The 14,450-nt window shown below is 37.3% G+C and overlaps 1 protein-coding gene across 3 annotated transcripts; it reads right to left on the bottom strand.

The window, feature by feature from the left end:
- Positions 1-142: 142 nt before the first annotated feature.
- LOC137958177 (probable methyltransferase PMT19) lies at positions 143-8,214 on the bottom strand. Of its 3 annotated transcripts, none has more exons than XM_068805256.1 (6): positions 7,353-8,214; positions 1,954-2,164; positions 1,464-1,764; positions 967-1,356; positions 696-773; positions 143-572 (listed from the first exon to the last, which is right to left on the bottom strand). In XM_068805256.1, exons 1-6 carry the CDS (start codon positions 8,016-8,018, stop codon positions 353-355), a joined length of 1,866 nt encoding a protein of 621 aa, XP_068661357.1. In that variant the 5' UTR covers positions 8,019-8,214; the 3' UTR covers positions 143-352. The 3 variants fall into 3 exon arrangements, with proteins under 3 accessions (XP_068661357.1, XP_068661358.1, XP_068661360.1); XM_068805257.1 differs by having other exon boundaries at positions 452-572; positions 696-841; XM_068805259.1 differs by lacking the exon at positions 143-572 and having other exon boundaries at positions 760-845.
- Positions 8,215-14,450: the final 6,236 nt, after the last annotated feature.

The raw sequence follows: 14,450 nt of genomic DNA, 5'->3' as shown, positions 1-14,450 counted from the left end.
ATTCATTTCTAGTGTAAATATAAATATCACAACTATTTTTCTATTTTTTTCCTATGGCGGCACAAACACAAGAAAATCGGTCAAAACAAAATTTTCAATAGAAAAATTATTCAAAGGAAAAATGATTTTTCCGTCATTTTTTTATAGTGTGACAAATGAACCCTAATAGTAAAAGTTCTACATAACGATTCAATTTCCAATACCACTTTTTTTCTCTTCCTACTGGTACATACAACAAAATATCCAACTCTTAAATAACCACATTGACCACAATACTACATCAGAGGGGCGCCTAAAAAATACATGGGGTGGCACTTTCTAATCAATTTTAAGGCAAAAAATTTGAACTACGCTAAGGCTTCTGTCTCTGGCTCTCTACAGAATTGTCAACAAAAAGTACCTTCTCAGGATGGAAGGCGCCATACTCACTATGAGAAATCCGACTCTGCCATCTCATTCCATCTGCAATTGCCTTAGCCCTTACAATCACATCCACATGATCTCGAATTATAACAGCTCCTTCCGGCCGAAGAATACGGTTCATCTCAAGAAGAATATCAAGAATATTGCACCTACATGCGATGGAAAAAATTGAATTAACAAACTCCTGGATTCAGAAATGGTTTCTGGGTTTCTGCTGCCATTCTTAGACACCCCTTTTTGCAAATAATGTTCCAAAGTGAACGATCGCTCACCTATGCATGTACATTGTGAGAATCCCATTTGCATGAATGAGATCATACGTTCTTGGGTAAGTTGAAAAAGCCTCACACCTGCGACACAATCATTGCATTCAAACATCATCAGTGGAAGCCTAAGTGTCATGAATGTGCATGTCAACCTGTCTAGGATGACATTACTTGAAAGAGTAAGACTACTGTCTAAGATATTTCACAATGGCTTTTGCTCTTAACTGTCGAAGGAGAATTTACAATTTGATTTAAAATTTAAAGCTAAAAGGATTACCAGTCCATGTATGTCCCAATGAGGCCCCGCTCATAGATAATGCCAAGTGTATCGTTCTTTAAATGGTGAGGGATCACATTCATGATCCAGACGGGAAATTTGGAAAGTGCTGCAGCAAAGCCACCCAAGCCAGCATTCATGTCCATAATGTTTCTGTATTTACCAGCAGTTAGTGAAGTTAAAACCATGGCATAATGTGATACTCTCTGGTTCCACAATAAATTGTCTTTCACAAACATCTTAGATGTGATCTCCTGTGCATGCCCATTAAGTATCCTTGGAGGGGAAGAGGTCAATCTTTTGGGCCATTTCTCTAAAGCACCACCTGCTATCTCTTTGACATTAGTTGCTTTAGGTAGAGGAGTGATACATGGCTCCAGTTTCCTGTACCTGATTGGTATGTTCATCAAAACAATTCATAGCGAGGTTCAGTTCAGGGGCTCAACAGCAGAGAAGAGGATATTGAAACTCAGAAAATGATACAGAAAGAAAGTAACCAAGCAGCATCATGATCTGCTCTTTGACAGAAAGAAGGGGATTCTGTATGCCTAAACTTCTTCAAGGAGCAGTGAAGATGATTGGTAGGCTTTTGCCACACTGCAATTGGCCCCTTCTCAGCAATCTTTTTCCAGCACAATCTGCGTGCAAGATCCTCTAACACAGCCTGCTCTCTTTCACATTCTTCACGCTTTGTTTCCCAACCCTTGTAGCTGTTTCTCCAACTGATGGGCGGACCCGACAAAACCCAGTAGCCACCAGGGCGCAGAACTCGATCAATTTCAATCAAGTACAATCCATCTGAATGTCAAATTTCTGTCTAAGCTTTAGAAAGAACTTGGAGAATGGAGCACTGTTTTAAAGTTTTTGGCATACAATTTTAATGGATAAAAGATGAAAACCAAAATTACATTACTGCATCAAGTTTATTATCAAATAACAGAGATTGCTATTCAAGATATGAGAGTATAAAAACTTGGGATAACATACCATAACCAGTCCACTGGATCAGACACCGTGAACAGTGAGCCATATCAAAGGACATTGCTGGAAATGGCAGCCTATAGGTACTAAGTACTCCAAGCATTGCAGGCAGTCCGCGCTCCAGTGCAAACTGTACTTGAGCTTCATGTGAATCTCTTGGTGCAACCGACATCGTCAAAATGTTGTAATCAAGGAGATGAGCACCGAAGCTTGCAACCTGAATAAAACTTATTTTAGTATCTAGAGACAAAACTATAGGAAAGAAGTCAAGAGTATATACTTATTTTAGTATATCCGGTCTGGTCACTGTTAGGTAAATAAAATTTTCCCACAAACCTCTGATATTTACCTATCAACATCTATAGAGCTTGCACATAGCTTTTTATTAACATCCATAGGAGTGTCCGCTGGTTGACACCCCATCATCCTTGTGTCCTCAAGTAGATCCAAAACATATTTCCTCTGAGAAAATACAATTTCATGCTTTGATTGGAATGCCTCAATAGTTTTAGAAGTCCAAGATCCTTCGTTTTTGTTAAATTGGGTCCAAGGCCTATTCCAAAATGACTAGCTCAGCCCAAATGGGACTATTTCTTAACACTCCCCCTCACATGTAGATAATTTGGATGGAGACCCACATACGAGTACCTACTCTAATACCATGTAAAATTGGGTCCACGGCCTATCCTAAAATAACTAGCCAACTTAGGAGGCCTCTTTTCCAACTAATAAACTCAATGTCTATCTACTCATCTTACATCCAACATTATCGGCATTAAAATACCCAAGTACATCAATTTTCCCATTATGATTATACAGAAGACCTTTTCCAAGTGCACCATTCAAGTACTTCAAAATCCTCACAGCAACTTCTAAATGTACTTTTTGAAGATTTTCCATGAACTGGCTAACAACTCCCACAACAAATGAAATATCCGGCCTGGTAATTGTAGCATAGATTAATTTACCTACTAACCGTCGGTATTGAGTTTTATCCTTGAGTGTAGGACCCTGAGTGTCATGTAGATTATGATTAACTTCCATGGGGGTGTCTATGAGTAGAAAGACATTGAGTTTGTTAGTTGGAAAATAGGCTTCCTAAGTATGCTAGTTATTTTAGGATAGGCCTTGGACCCAATTTTACATTTTATTAGAGTAGCTACTCGTATGTGGGCTTCCACCCAAATTATCTACATGTGAGGGGGAGTGTTAAGAAATAGTCCCACATGCGAGTACCTACTCTAATACCATGTAAAATTGGGTATCCTACAATAACTAGCCAACTCAGAAACCCTTTTTTTTTTTTTTTTGGAAGAGGGGCAGCTTTGCTGCTTTGGAATTCGAGCCAGAAAGGCCCTTCCTGCTTCTTTATAATCAGGGTTTAAGTGAAATTTTACAAAAGGACAAAAATGTCCCTCAATATCTCCTAAAATACATGTATAAATTGAATGAAAATTTAACTAGTGATAAAATAAGACATTCTCTATCTAATAGTTATACTATAAGAGAAAAATGTAATATTGAAAATATAATAAATGATCAAAATACCCCTGAACTTGTATTTTGACACTCCCCCTCAAACTAGAAAGTAGATATCAAACAATTTCAACTTGTCTCCCCAAAGGCTTGGTAAATATATCTCCCAACTGGTCATAAGGAGTTACTACCTTTCCCTGTATAACTGCATCTCTAATGAAGTGGCAATCAACCTCTATATGTTTTGTTCTCTCATGGAATATAGGGTTGCTGGCAATAAAAATGGTTGTTTGATTATCACAATTCATAACCATAGGGTCAGGTAACATAAAACCAAACTCAAGAAGTACAGACTTCATCCACATAAGCTCACTAACTGTATGAGTCATTGCTCGATATTCGACCTTTGCCCTGGACCTAGCCACAACTGTCTGTTTCTTAATAGTTTTAAATTCTTTGCATTTATTTTCTTTGACTTCTTTTATGTTGTCCACATCATTACTAGTTATAACAATATCATTTACAAAAACTGCTAGTAATATTTTTCCCATAAAGATATTCTTGACAAAGACAGAATAATCTATCGAGCACTGGCTAAATCCAAACCGCAACATTGCTTGGCTAAATTTGTCAAGCCAAGCCCGAGGAGACTGTTTAAGCCCATATAAAGACTTCTTCAATTTGCATATCGACTCCCCATCAACTACAAATCCAGGTGGTCGATGCATATATATCTCTTCTTTAATGTTCCCATTCAAAAAGACATTGTTTACATCAAATTGATATACCAGCCAAGAGGAATTACCGACAAGAGATAATAGGATGCGTACCGAGTTTAATTTAGCCATTGGGGAGAATGTTTCCTCATAATCCACTCCATAACACCGAGTGTACCCTTTTTCAACAAATCGGGCTTTGAGGTGAGCAATAGAACCATCCGGATTGTGTTTGATAGTGAAAACACATTTACAGCCCATGGGTTCCTTGTCGGGAGGAAAAGGAACTAGAGCCCAAGTCTGATTCTCATATAATGCATGCATTTCTTCTTCCATTGGCTGTTTTCCATCCTGAATGTCTGAGAGCCTCTGATACGACTTTGGAACAGAGATGGAAGAAATAGGTGCAAGAAATTGACATCATAAATAAGGTAATCGATGGTGAGAAACAAAATTAGATATAGGATGAGAAGTGGAGGGCCTAGTGCAAGTCCTAAGATCCTTTTGCAAAGCTATGGGCCGAGTATCAAATTGTGTCAAATACAACAGGGGAAGACGAGCTTACCTCAGACTGATCTGTAAACTCCACAAGTGTAGTGTCGGCCTATGCTTTAGGGGGCTGAAGTCGATCTGCATCACGTGACACAACAGGCTTCGGAGCTACCTGAACTGATGAAAGACCCAGAGGAGCATCTTTTTAGAAATAAAAAAATGTGTCCTAAAAAATGTGACATCCCTAAAAACAATTAACTTCCAAAGAGAAGAATTATAACAAACATAAACTTTTTGGGTACGAGAGTAATCCAAAAAAATACACTTAAGAGACTTAAGGTCAAACTTACTCTTCTAAGGGGATGTGATATAAACAAAATATGTGCAACCAAATACCTTCAAGGGAAGGGAGAAGGGGTCTTCATATGGAAATAACAATGTGTATGGGGATTTATTAAGTATTGAAAATGGTAGGTTATTAAATAAGGAAACAGGTTGTAAGAATGGCATGAGGCCAATAAAAATGGGGCACCATCATAGAGTAGAGTAGGCCACGGGTTACCTCAAGGAGATGTCTGATTTTTCTTTTGGTTACACTATTTTGTTGAGAGGTGTAGGCATAGGATGTCTGATGGATAATGGTAAAAGAAAATTCAGACCGATCTTTGAACAAAAATAGCCATGGTAAGAAGAAGAAGAGAAGAAAGGAAGAGTAAGAAAAAAGACAAGAGAAAAGGGAAGAGACCGCTAGAGAGATGGAGAGAGAGAGCTTGGGAGAAGAGGGAAGCTAGGACGAATTTGAGAGAAAGGGAGAGACTTAATGATCTACCCCATGCCTTGAACCTCTATTTATAATTGTATAAGGAGGTTCACAATGACTATAATACCTTTAGGGCTACAAGTTTTGAAAAAGAAAAGACATAAGTAGACATATATCATCTTCCTTAATTATACTCGTGTACCATCCTTATGAGACTTTTTAATCTTCTGCCATCTCTTTTACATGGGAGAGGTATTTACATTAATGCAACTTCGAGATGTCTTCCAACACAAGGCAAAAACACTAAGTATGGGTAAATAAGAATGCTGTCTTTCGTTCATTTTCTTGATCAACACAAACCCAAAGAATGAATAAGTAATACATAGTCATAGTAAAAAACAATGGAAGTTTGGTTCACTGACAAAAGACTTCGAGGAGGCAAAACTTTCAATGACCTGGCAGAAACAGTTAGAGAAAGAAACGTAGGACAGTATGAGCACATCATGCATCCAGTAATGGTAGAAAGCAGCATTTCAGGAATACATTCAAAAGCTCCATTTCCGCGACAACAGAAGCAGGATCATTACCTAAAGTCATATTTGGATGTCAATTTAAAAATGTAATAAAAGAAACGATCAACAAAGATGCAGTTTGTAAAGCCTCACCCCACACCCCATATCAAGAACAGTATGCACTTCCCCTGTTTTCAAGGGTATAACTTTTGCCATCAGCTCAACGTATGGCTTCACTCCATTACGAAAGGAAGTGCCTCCACCTGGAAAAACCACCCGGTCACCCTCCAGCCTAAGCCAATTTTGTTTTCCCTTCTCATCTATCAGCTGCTTGAATGGCACGTTGGCAAACCAGGTAAAATCTCTGCTTATGGGCCACGGGAATGGGGTCATGTATCCCTTGGGTCTGGGAATCAAACACTTCACCACTTCATTAGTTTCTGGGCAATGTCTTTCGCAGTGAAACGTTCTCCTCGAAAAGAAACGCAGTCCCCGGCTCGAGTCTTGACATGGGCAGTAATCGGTGAAGTTCTCCGAACAGAACTCAAGAGCTGGGGACTCAAAATCAGATAACGCCAGAACAGAGTCAGCAGTGTGATGGGCCTCGAAGTCCAAAATGCCCGAAGAGATTTCAAACGGCGAAAGATTGAGAGGAAGACAATCGGAATCCGAGAAAGGTACATCATAGACGAGAGGTTTTGAGGTTTCTCTGGAACCGAGAAGGTAAGAGAGGGAGCAGAGTAAAACAGCCAGAAGTGTCTTATTCACGGCATCTTTGCGTAGCAGGCGTGGAAAAAATGGGCGTAATCTGGTCATTCTTTTACCTCCTTCCAGACTCGTCATCTCACTGGACGCCACCACTCTGATAAACCAAAGTGAACCAAGAGGAGGTTGTTTATGAAAACATGTGCCGTGATTTATGAATGCAGTTTTATTTCTGCTCGCTCTTTCTGCACGGGGAATTATGACGACAACGGGTTTTATCGAAGCAAACAATGAGTACGGAAACTGTGAAGAAGTGACTAACCAAAAGTTGTAATCTTTACTGTTTTATTGATGAGCGTACAGCAGTTAGACCCTTCTTCTTCCCTTTCACGTGAGGTTGTTAGTTCGCTCTCAGCAAACCGCGGTGATTCATGAAAACAAAAATATTGATGACCTGACTGTCGGTGCTAGTTGAAAATCAGAAAAAAAAAGGTTCAAAATTTTAATTAGTATGGGAAAATGCTAGTCACCTTTCGTTCAAGTTCCAGAAAGAGACCAAAACACCAGACTAGGTGCTAAGTAATACCAATTGGCAATTACAAATAGCTTACAGAAAGCCTAATCTCTGTGACCCTGCTAAAATAAAATATAAAACTGAGCAGCATTGTCGATATTGAGGGGATTTCAAAGTCCTCGGCATACAGGTGACTGAAAAGCTCAAAGCAGGGAAATTATTTTACTCACCCCACACCCAATATCGAGAACGGTCCTGACAGTCCCCTTCTTCAGTGGAACGAACCGGCGGATCCCGTCCACGTAACCCTTGACACCAGCCTGAAAACTGGTTCCACCACCGGGAAACACCAGCTTGTTGCCCTCCAAACGGACCCAATTCTGACTGCCCTTGGTCACGGTCAGCGTCTTGAACGGCACATTTGCAAACCAAGCGAGGTCTCTGCTCGCCGGCCAAGGGAACGGAGTGCGGTACCCAGCTGGCTTCGGAATTAAGCACCGTACAACCTCTCCTTTCTCCGGACAGTGCCTCTCTTTGTAAACCACGTTTTCCCTACTATAGAGTCTGGTCATTCGAGTGAGATCTTGACATGGGCAGTAGTGAGTAAAGTTTTCTGGGCAGAGGTTAAGAGGTGGGAAATCACTGAAGGGATTTGAAGGAAGAGAAGCCCTGTGATGGGTTTCGAAGTCCAAGAAGACAGAAGGGTTTTTGGGGATTGAGAGGTTGAATTGAAGGCAATTTGGACGTTGATATGAGGCTTTAGCTTTACTGAACGATTGTATGTTCTTGTACAGACCCACATAGTAGCAGAATGAACAGAGACAGGCGATGAACACAGCGACAGCTAAACCTCTTCTGCAGAGGTTTAGGGGGAAGAAAACAGCATCACAAGGCATTTGCGGTTCTCGTTTTAGATTAAACCTTCCTTTCTCTTATATCTTTCACGCCTCCCCGAACAGAACACAGAAATTTAAGATTCAAGGCGCGGTTGTCAGGGGTTTTAAAGTGGTGACTCTGGAGACTGGACAGCGGTTTCTTTAGAGCAATGAAAGATGCTGCTGCATTACTCCCCCTCTACCCATCAGTGAACGGTGAGACAAAGGTAATAATTCTGGTTAGATTTATTTGTGCTGAAATGATACTGTCTACCACCAATCACGAAACGAGGGATCCGGATTCAGGGGGACCTTTCGTCTCGTCAGGATAGCATTGCTTAATACTCATATTTTGCATTTCAATCGCGGAGTGATGAGACGTATTGAGTTATCGATGTTTAACAGTTAATACTGTATTAGGCAAATCATTCTGAACATGTCTTATTTTGATCTAGTTTTGCATTTATTCAAAGGAGTTCTCTCAATTCATTTCCGTTGTCTCCCTTATATGTGTAAGAAGCTCATTTTTTTAACTATTTCTGCCATCTTAGAAAAATAAATTGGTAAAAAAATATTTTCTTGCCAATTTTTTATTGAAATTTTTTCTATTAAAAATTCCTTTGGCTAGAATTTGATTGCATTTATTTAAAATAATAAGAATAATAATCCTAATTTTTGTATTTACCATAGAAATAAAATAATAAAATAATAAAATTATATAAATAATAAAATAATAAAATTTATTTTTATTCCTTTTAACATTTTTTAAAGGCAAGAGGAATCGAAAGCTATCAAAGAGAATCTTCCCATACTAAAAAAATTGGCATAAACATTAGAAAACTTTGGTAAAATAAAAGACTTTTTATTAGTCATTTTTCTATGACTCCTGTTGGCACAAACATACTTTTTTTTTTTTTTAGTTCAATGATAAAAGTTATGAAACACTAAAGCAGTCTTTAATAAAAATTATGAAAACTTAGAGAGTTAAAAATATAAAGTCCAATTGTATATGAAATGGGTAAAATATTTTTATTTAAAATAAGGATAATAAGGAGAATTATCAAAGTCGCCAAATTTAAATAATGAGACTATTTGAACATTAAAGTAACTTTTTTCCATAAAACTTTCTTTTAAGTGACACTATTTGAATTGCAAGGGGACTATTCCCCCAAAAAATGTTTATCACTTCGATATGACAAAGTGACAATAACACAAGTTGGATTGTTCAAACATAAATGTTGTAGTGCAAAGAAGAAGAAGAAGGAAAATCTTGTCGATGATGTCAAATGGGTGAGAAAATACCAATCATATACTAAACAACCTTAGAAGAAATTTTTTTCTACAAACAACTTTAGATAAGTAAGCTTGTTGATAGGGGGAGTTAGAAAAAAATTCTAAATTACATTCATGCATCTACACCATGAGCTTATATTTTTTTAAATGTTTGTAAAAAAAGGGAGATTGTAAGGCTCAAGATCTCTATTTTGTTGACCTAGAGTTGACTCTCATCTATATTTTGATGATGATAACAAAATTTAATTGAGTTAACAATTGTAAATTTAGCATTTTAGAGGTTTTTCCTTCAAGAGACAAAAGTCATGATCTTTGCAAAAAAACAGACATATGCATCTCAAGACTTCAAACTCTATTGGTGTATCAAGTCATCTTGAAGATTCACCCACAAGTGAAGAAATGAAAAATAGAAGTTTAGAGTCCAAGTTGTTTAGAAAATCTCAAGAACTCTACCTATGCAATAGAACAACACCAAATCTTCAAAATTGAGATACAAATGACAGTTTTTGAGCTATAAGGAATATTGCATTCAAAACATGTTTTATCAATGCATATCCAAGTTTTAAACGTGTTAGAATTACTTAAGATAAGTTTTTATCATGTTTTAAAGCCTAGATAAAAAAATTGGCTTTAGTATGATCAATCATTACTTGCCAATGATTGATCATCAAGAATGCAAAACTAGTTGTGAATATAATACATGATCGACCAATCAGGGTAATTGACCGATTAGACATAATTTAGCCAGGATGAGCTATACAACATGGTCGATCAATCCCATTGGATTGATCAATTAATTTTGTCCAGACATTGAAAAATTACAAAGCTACAACATTGATCCACCATACATATATATTCCAATAAGAGGCACAATGCATGGTTTATGAGACATAAGTTATTGATTGATCAACATTTTCATAGCTAGAGATTAGTGCATGATCGATCAGCAGTGGTGGATTTTTTGATTAAATTAGATTTTCTAATTTACCAAACAAGCCTAATAAATGTATAATTGTTATACACGATTGATCAATCGTTATATTAATCAATGATTGAGATGCCAGCCTTTTGCAAATGGCCAAATAATGGCTAGTTTAGCTTGAAGAAGTTATAAATACCTCTACCTTAGCATAACTACTAAGCATTTATTTGCAAGAGCTAGAGAGAAAATAAGAGCTAGAGACTTTGCAAAATTCCATTTCTCTCAAAATTTTCTTTGCAGCACTTTACAATCAAGCTCCAAATACTTCTTTATTCAAGCTCCAAAGTTGGAAGCTTGGAAATTTAAAAGGAGAAGGTTGTCTCTCTACCAATTAAAATGGTGTAAGATCTAAGGTGAGATAATTGTAATCGTGTATTTGAGCACTTAAAAAAAGTTGGATTTTTTTTTTTTTGGTTTTTCAGAATTTGGCGACAAATAGGTGATTGGTGGAGCCCATAAAAAAGGGGGTCTTTAGTACTTAAATTTGCCTCAAGTGACTATAGCTTCTATTTTCCAGACAAAGGCACACAACAATGACAAAATAGATTAACGCATCCTTCATTATCATCACTCAAGCACTTGTTTCCTTATTTTTACACTTTCAAATTTGAATTGTGAGGTGTGTCAATTGACCAAACACCAAAGAACCTCTTAGTCTCCTCTGGCTGAACTTAAGTTGCTCTTTTTTTCTTTGTCCATTTTGATGTATAGGGACCCTTGAATATTTCCAACATTTCTCAAACAAAGTAATTTATTGCATTTGTTGATGATTTCACTAGAATGACATGGTTACTTACTCAAGGATAGATCTTAAATTCATTCCATTTTTAAATCATTTTATGCCATGGTCTCAAATCATTTTAGTCATAAAATACAAGTACTTCACTCTGATAATGCCAAAGAATATATGTCGGGGGAGTTTCAAACATTTTGTAAGGATAATGACATTAGTCATCAACCTTCATGTGTTTACACCCCTCAACAGAATGGTGTAGCTAAAAGAAAAAATTGACACCTCCTTGAAGTGGCTTGTGCCCTTCTTTACTCTATGAATGTGCCCTACTATTATTGGCCACATGTCATTCTCTCAACTCATTTTCTCATTAATAGGTTCTCATCCTCTGTACTCAATAATAAGTCTCCATATTCCTTATTATTCCTAGGTGAGGACCTTTTCTCACTTTCCTTGAAAGTCTTTGGTTATACTTGTTTTGTACATGTCACATCCCCATATAACAGTAAGTTAGAACCACAAGTTATTAAGTGTAATTGTTTGGGCCATTCCTGCACACACAAAAAGATATGTTTGTTATAACCCATCTCTTTGCAAATTGTTTATATCCAACGATATGACATTCTTTAAAAGACAAATTTTTTTACTCCTCCAAGGATGTTCCTCCAAGTCTCTCTTCAGTTCCTACAACTCCTAACCCTATAATGCCCATTGATGTAGATATCTTTCTACAACCCCCTGAAGCATTGGTCGATACTACACTTGTGACATTTATGGATCCCTCTGAGGTAAGTTCTACTTCTTCTCCTCATGTTTTTGGTCAAACTTTAGATGATAGGACCATTGCTCTTCGTAAAGAACCTCAGACTTGTACTAGTCCGTCTATTTATCTTTCCATATCTAACTTTGTTTCTCTCCATCATTTGTTTCCTTCTTGTTGCCATTTTTTTGCTTCTATTTCTTCAGTATCTATTCCTCAGTAATATCAAGATGCCTTGAGATATCCAGGACGAAATGCAACGATGGAAGAGGAAATGACTACCTTATATGAAAATGAGACTTGGACTTTGGTTTCACTTCCTCTTGGTAAGAAACTTGTGGGCTGTAAATAGGTTTTTGCTATTAAACAAAATCCAGGCGGTTCAATGACCCATCTCAAAGCCCTACTAGTAGCGAAGGGGTGCACTCAATGTTATGGAGTTGACTACAAGGAAACCTTTTCCCTTGTGTCCAAGTTAAATTTGGTGTATATTTTGTTATCACTTGCTGCAAATTCTTCTTGGTCAATATATCAACTTGATGTGAAGAATGTTTTCCTCAATGGTGACTTTAAGGAAGAGATTTATATGTATCACTGACAGCAGCTAACCAATACAACCCAACAGACCGATATGTTAGGTGCGGAAAGCTATCGCTTACAAGAGTGGACGAAACCACTCTGACACCCACCCTGCCCATTCTTGACCGCATCTCATGGGACGTGGCATGCCCAGATCTGATACCATGATAGCGGCTAGCAAATACAACCCAACAGACTGATCTGGTAGGTGCGGAAAGCTACCACTTACAAGAGTGGACGAAACCACTCTGACAATCACCACTTGGATTTGTGGTTGAGGGGCAATCAGTATGCAGAGTACGAAAATTCTTGTGTGGTTAGAAACAATCTCCTCGTGTTTGGTTTGACAAGTTTGGCCAAGCGTGCTTCAGTTTGGGTTTAACCAGTGTACGCTAGATCATTTAGTATTTGTAAATAATACCTCAAAGAGAATTGTATTACTGGTAGTCTATGTGGATGATATTGTTTTGACTAGTAGAGATACAAACAACATAAAAGGAAGTCACATAGAAGATATGTAAGGAATTCAAAAGAAAAGAACTTGGGCTCTCAAATATTTTCTTGTTATTGAAGTCTTCCACTCCAAGCATGGTATTGTCCTATCCCAGAGGAAATATGTTTTTAATCTATTGGAGGATACAAGAATGATGGGATGTCAATTGACTGATACCCCTATGGATGCTAATACAAAGTTATGTGCATGCTCCAATGAAGATGTTGATATAGGACAATATCAGAGACCAGTGGGAAAACTTATTTATCCCACTGTGACCATTCCTGACATTTCACAAACAATAAGTATGGTTTGTTAGTACATGCATAAACCACAACTTACTCATTGACAAACTTTTGAGAGAATTCTCAGATACTTAAAAAGAGCTCTAGGCAATGGATTCCTATAAAATGTCATAGTCATTTCAACATTGAAGGCTTTGCGGATGCAAATTTGGTTGGATCACCTGATGACAGGAAATCCACTTCTAGTTATTGCACTTTAGTTGGGCGGAACTTGGTCACATGAAAGAGTAAAAAATAGAATGTTGTTGCAAGGTCAAGTGCATACTACAAAGCTATGACCCATGCAGTAAGTGAATTTCTATGGATCAAATCTCTCTGACATTTGTATGAAACTTCATTGTGACAACCAAGCAACCATCGACATTGCTTCCAATTTAGTTTTCCACGAGAGAACAAAACATATTGAGGTAGATTGTCATTTTATACGAGAAAAAAATATAAGTAAGCATTATATTTTTCAGACATGTTTCATCTCAGGGGTAGGTTGTAGATATCCTTACAAAGCCAATCACATCCAAGATCCAGGCCACTATATGCGCCAAATTGGGTATCTATGATATTTTCTATCCCCAACTTGAGGGGGAGTGTTAGAAATGTAATTTAGTTATAGTGGCATTGATGTGAAAGTTCTTTTTTTCATGTCCTTTTCTCACCCTTCTTAGGGTAAAGGGTATTGATGTAATTGCCATACTTTTACTCTTCCAAATAGATATTAAGGGGGAGGATCCTCTTTCCCTCGTTTTCACAATCTCCTATCAACAATGGTCCTTTTTTCCTTCTCTTTCTCTCTTTCTTCTCTCTTCTCTCTTTCCACTTCTTCTTCTTCTTCGGTTCCTTCTTCTCCTAGACTGTTTTATTCTTTGTTAATTATCATGAGATCCTAAAATCAACATAGATTATAAAGTTCACAGAGGAATTATTTGAATTTTTTTATCTCTCTCTTGAGTCAAACCAAGTCATTTTTCATCCATTTATTGGTCCAAATGCATCTCCTTCTTATTTACAAGTATGAATAGTTGCACTATGCGCCTCATTTGATTTGAAGTATGAGAGCTGATATATTTTTATTCACACCTTTAAAATTTCTTAAAATGCCTTCTTTTTTTTATTTTTTTAAATCACTTTAGAGCAATGTCTATAAATCCACAACTTTTAAAGATTAAGAGTGTGCCCATACAGTTTAATTCTTTTCACCCAAGTAGTTCTTCCGTCACAAATCACATCTTTAGACAAGATAGAATTTCAGCTTGATTTGTTAAGGGGAAGCTCTTGTCAATTTTTTTGTCATTTTATGGTAAGTTTTGTTAT

This window comes from Aristolochia californica, unplaced genomic scaffold (genome assembly GCF_029961685.1).
Source record: "Aristolochia californica isolate CCGP_79_NKW_82.1479 unplaced genomic scaffold, dmAriCali1.0.hap1 SCAF_1, whole genome shotgun sequence".
Lineage (NCBI taxonomy): Eukaryota > Viridiplantae > Streptophyta > Magnoliopsida > Piperales > Aristolochiaceae > Aristolochia > Aristolochia californica.
The sequence above is the reverse complement of the archived record's forward strand: the minus strand, read 5'-3'. Positions and strand labels throughout refer to the sequence as shown.

Bases quoted from the DNA above. Each gene is read 5' to 3' on its own strand.
- LOC137958177 (XM_068805256.1), bottom strand. From the start codon at position 8,018: ATGCCTTGTGATGCTGTTTTCTTCCCCCTAAACCTCTGCAGAAGAGGT. The intron at 2,165-7,352 runs GTGAGTAAAATA...AGTTTTATTCAG, and splicing joins TTCTCGATATTGGGTGTGGG to GTTGCAAGCTTCGGTGCTCA. The intron at 573-695 runs GTGAGCGATCGT...CATCGCATGTAG, and splicing joins CTCACAATGTACATGCATAG to GTGCAATATTCTTGATATTC.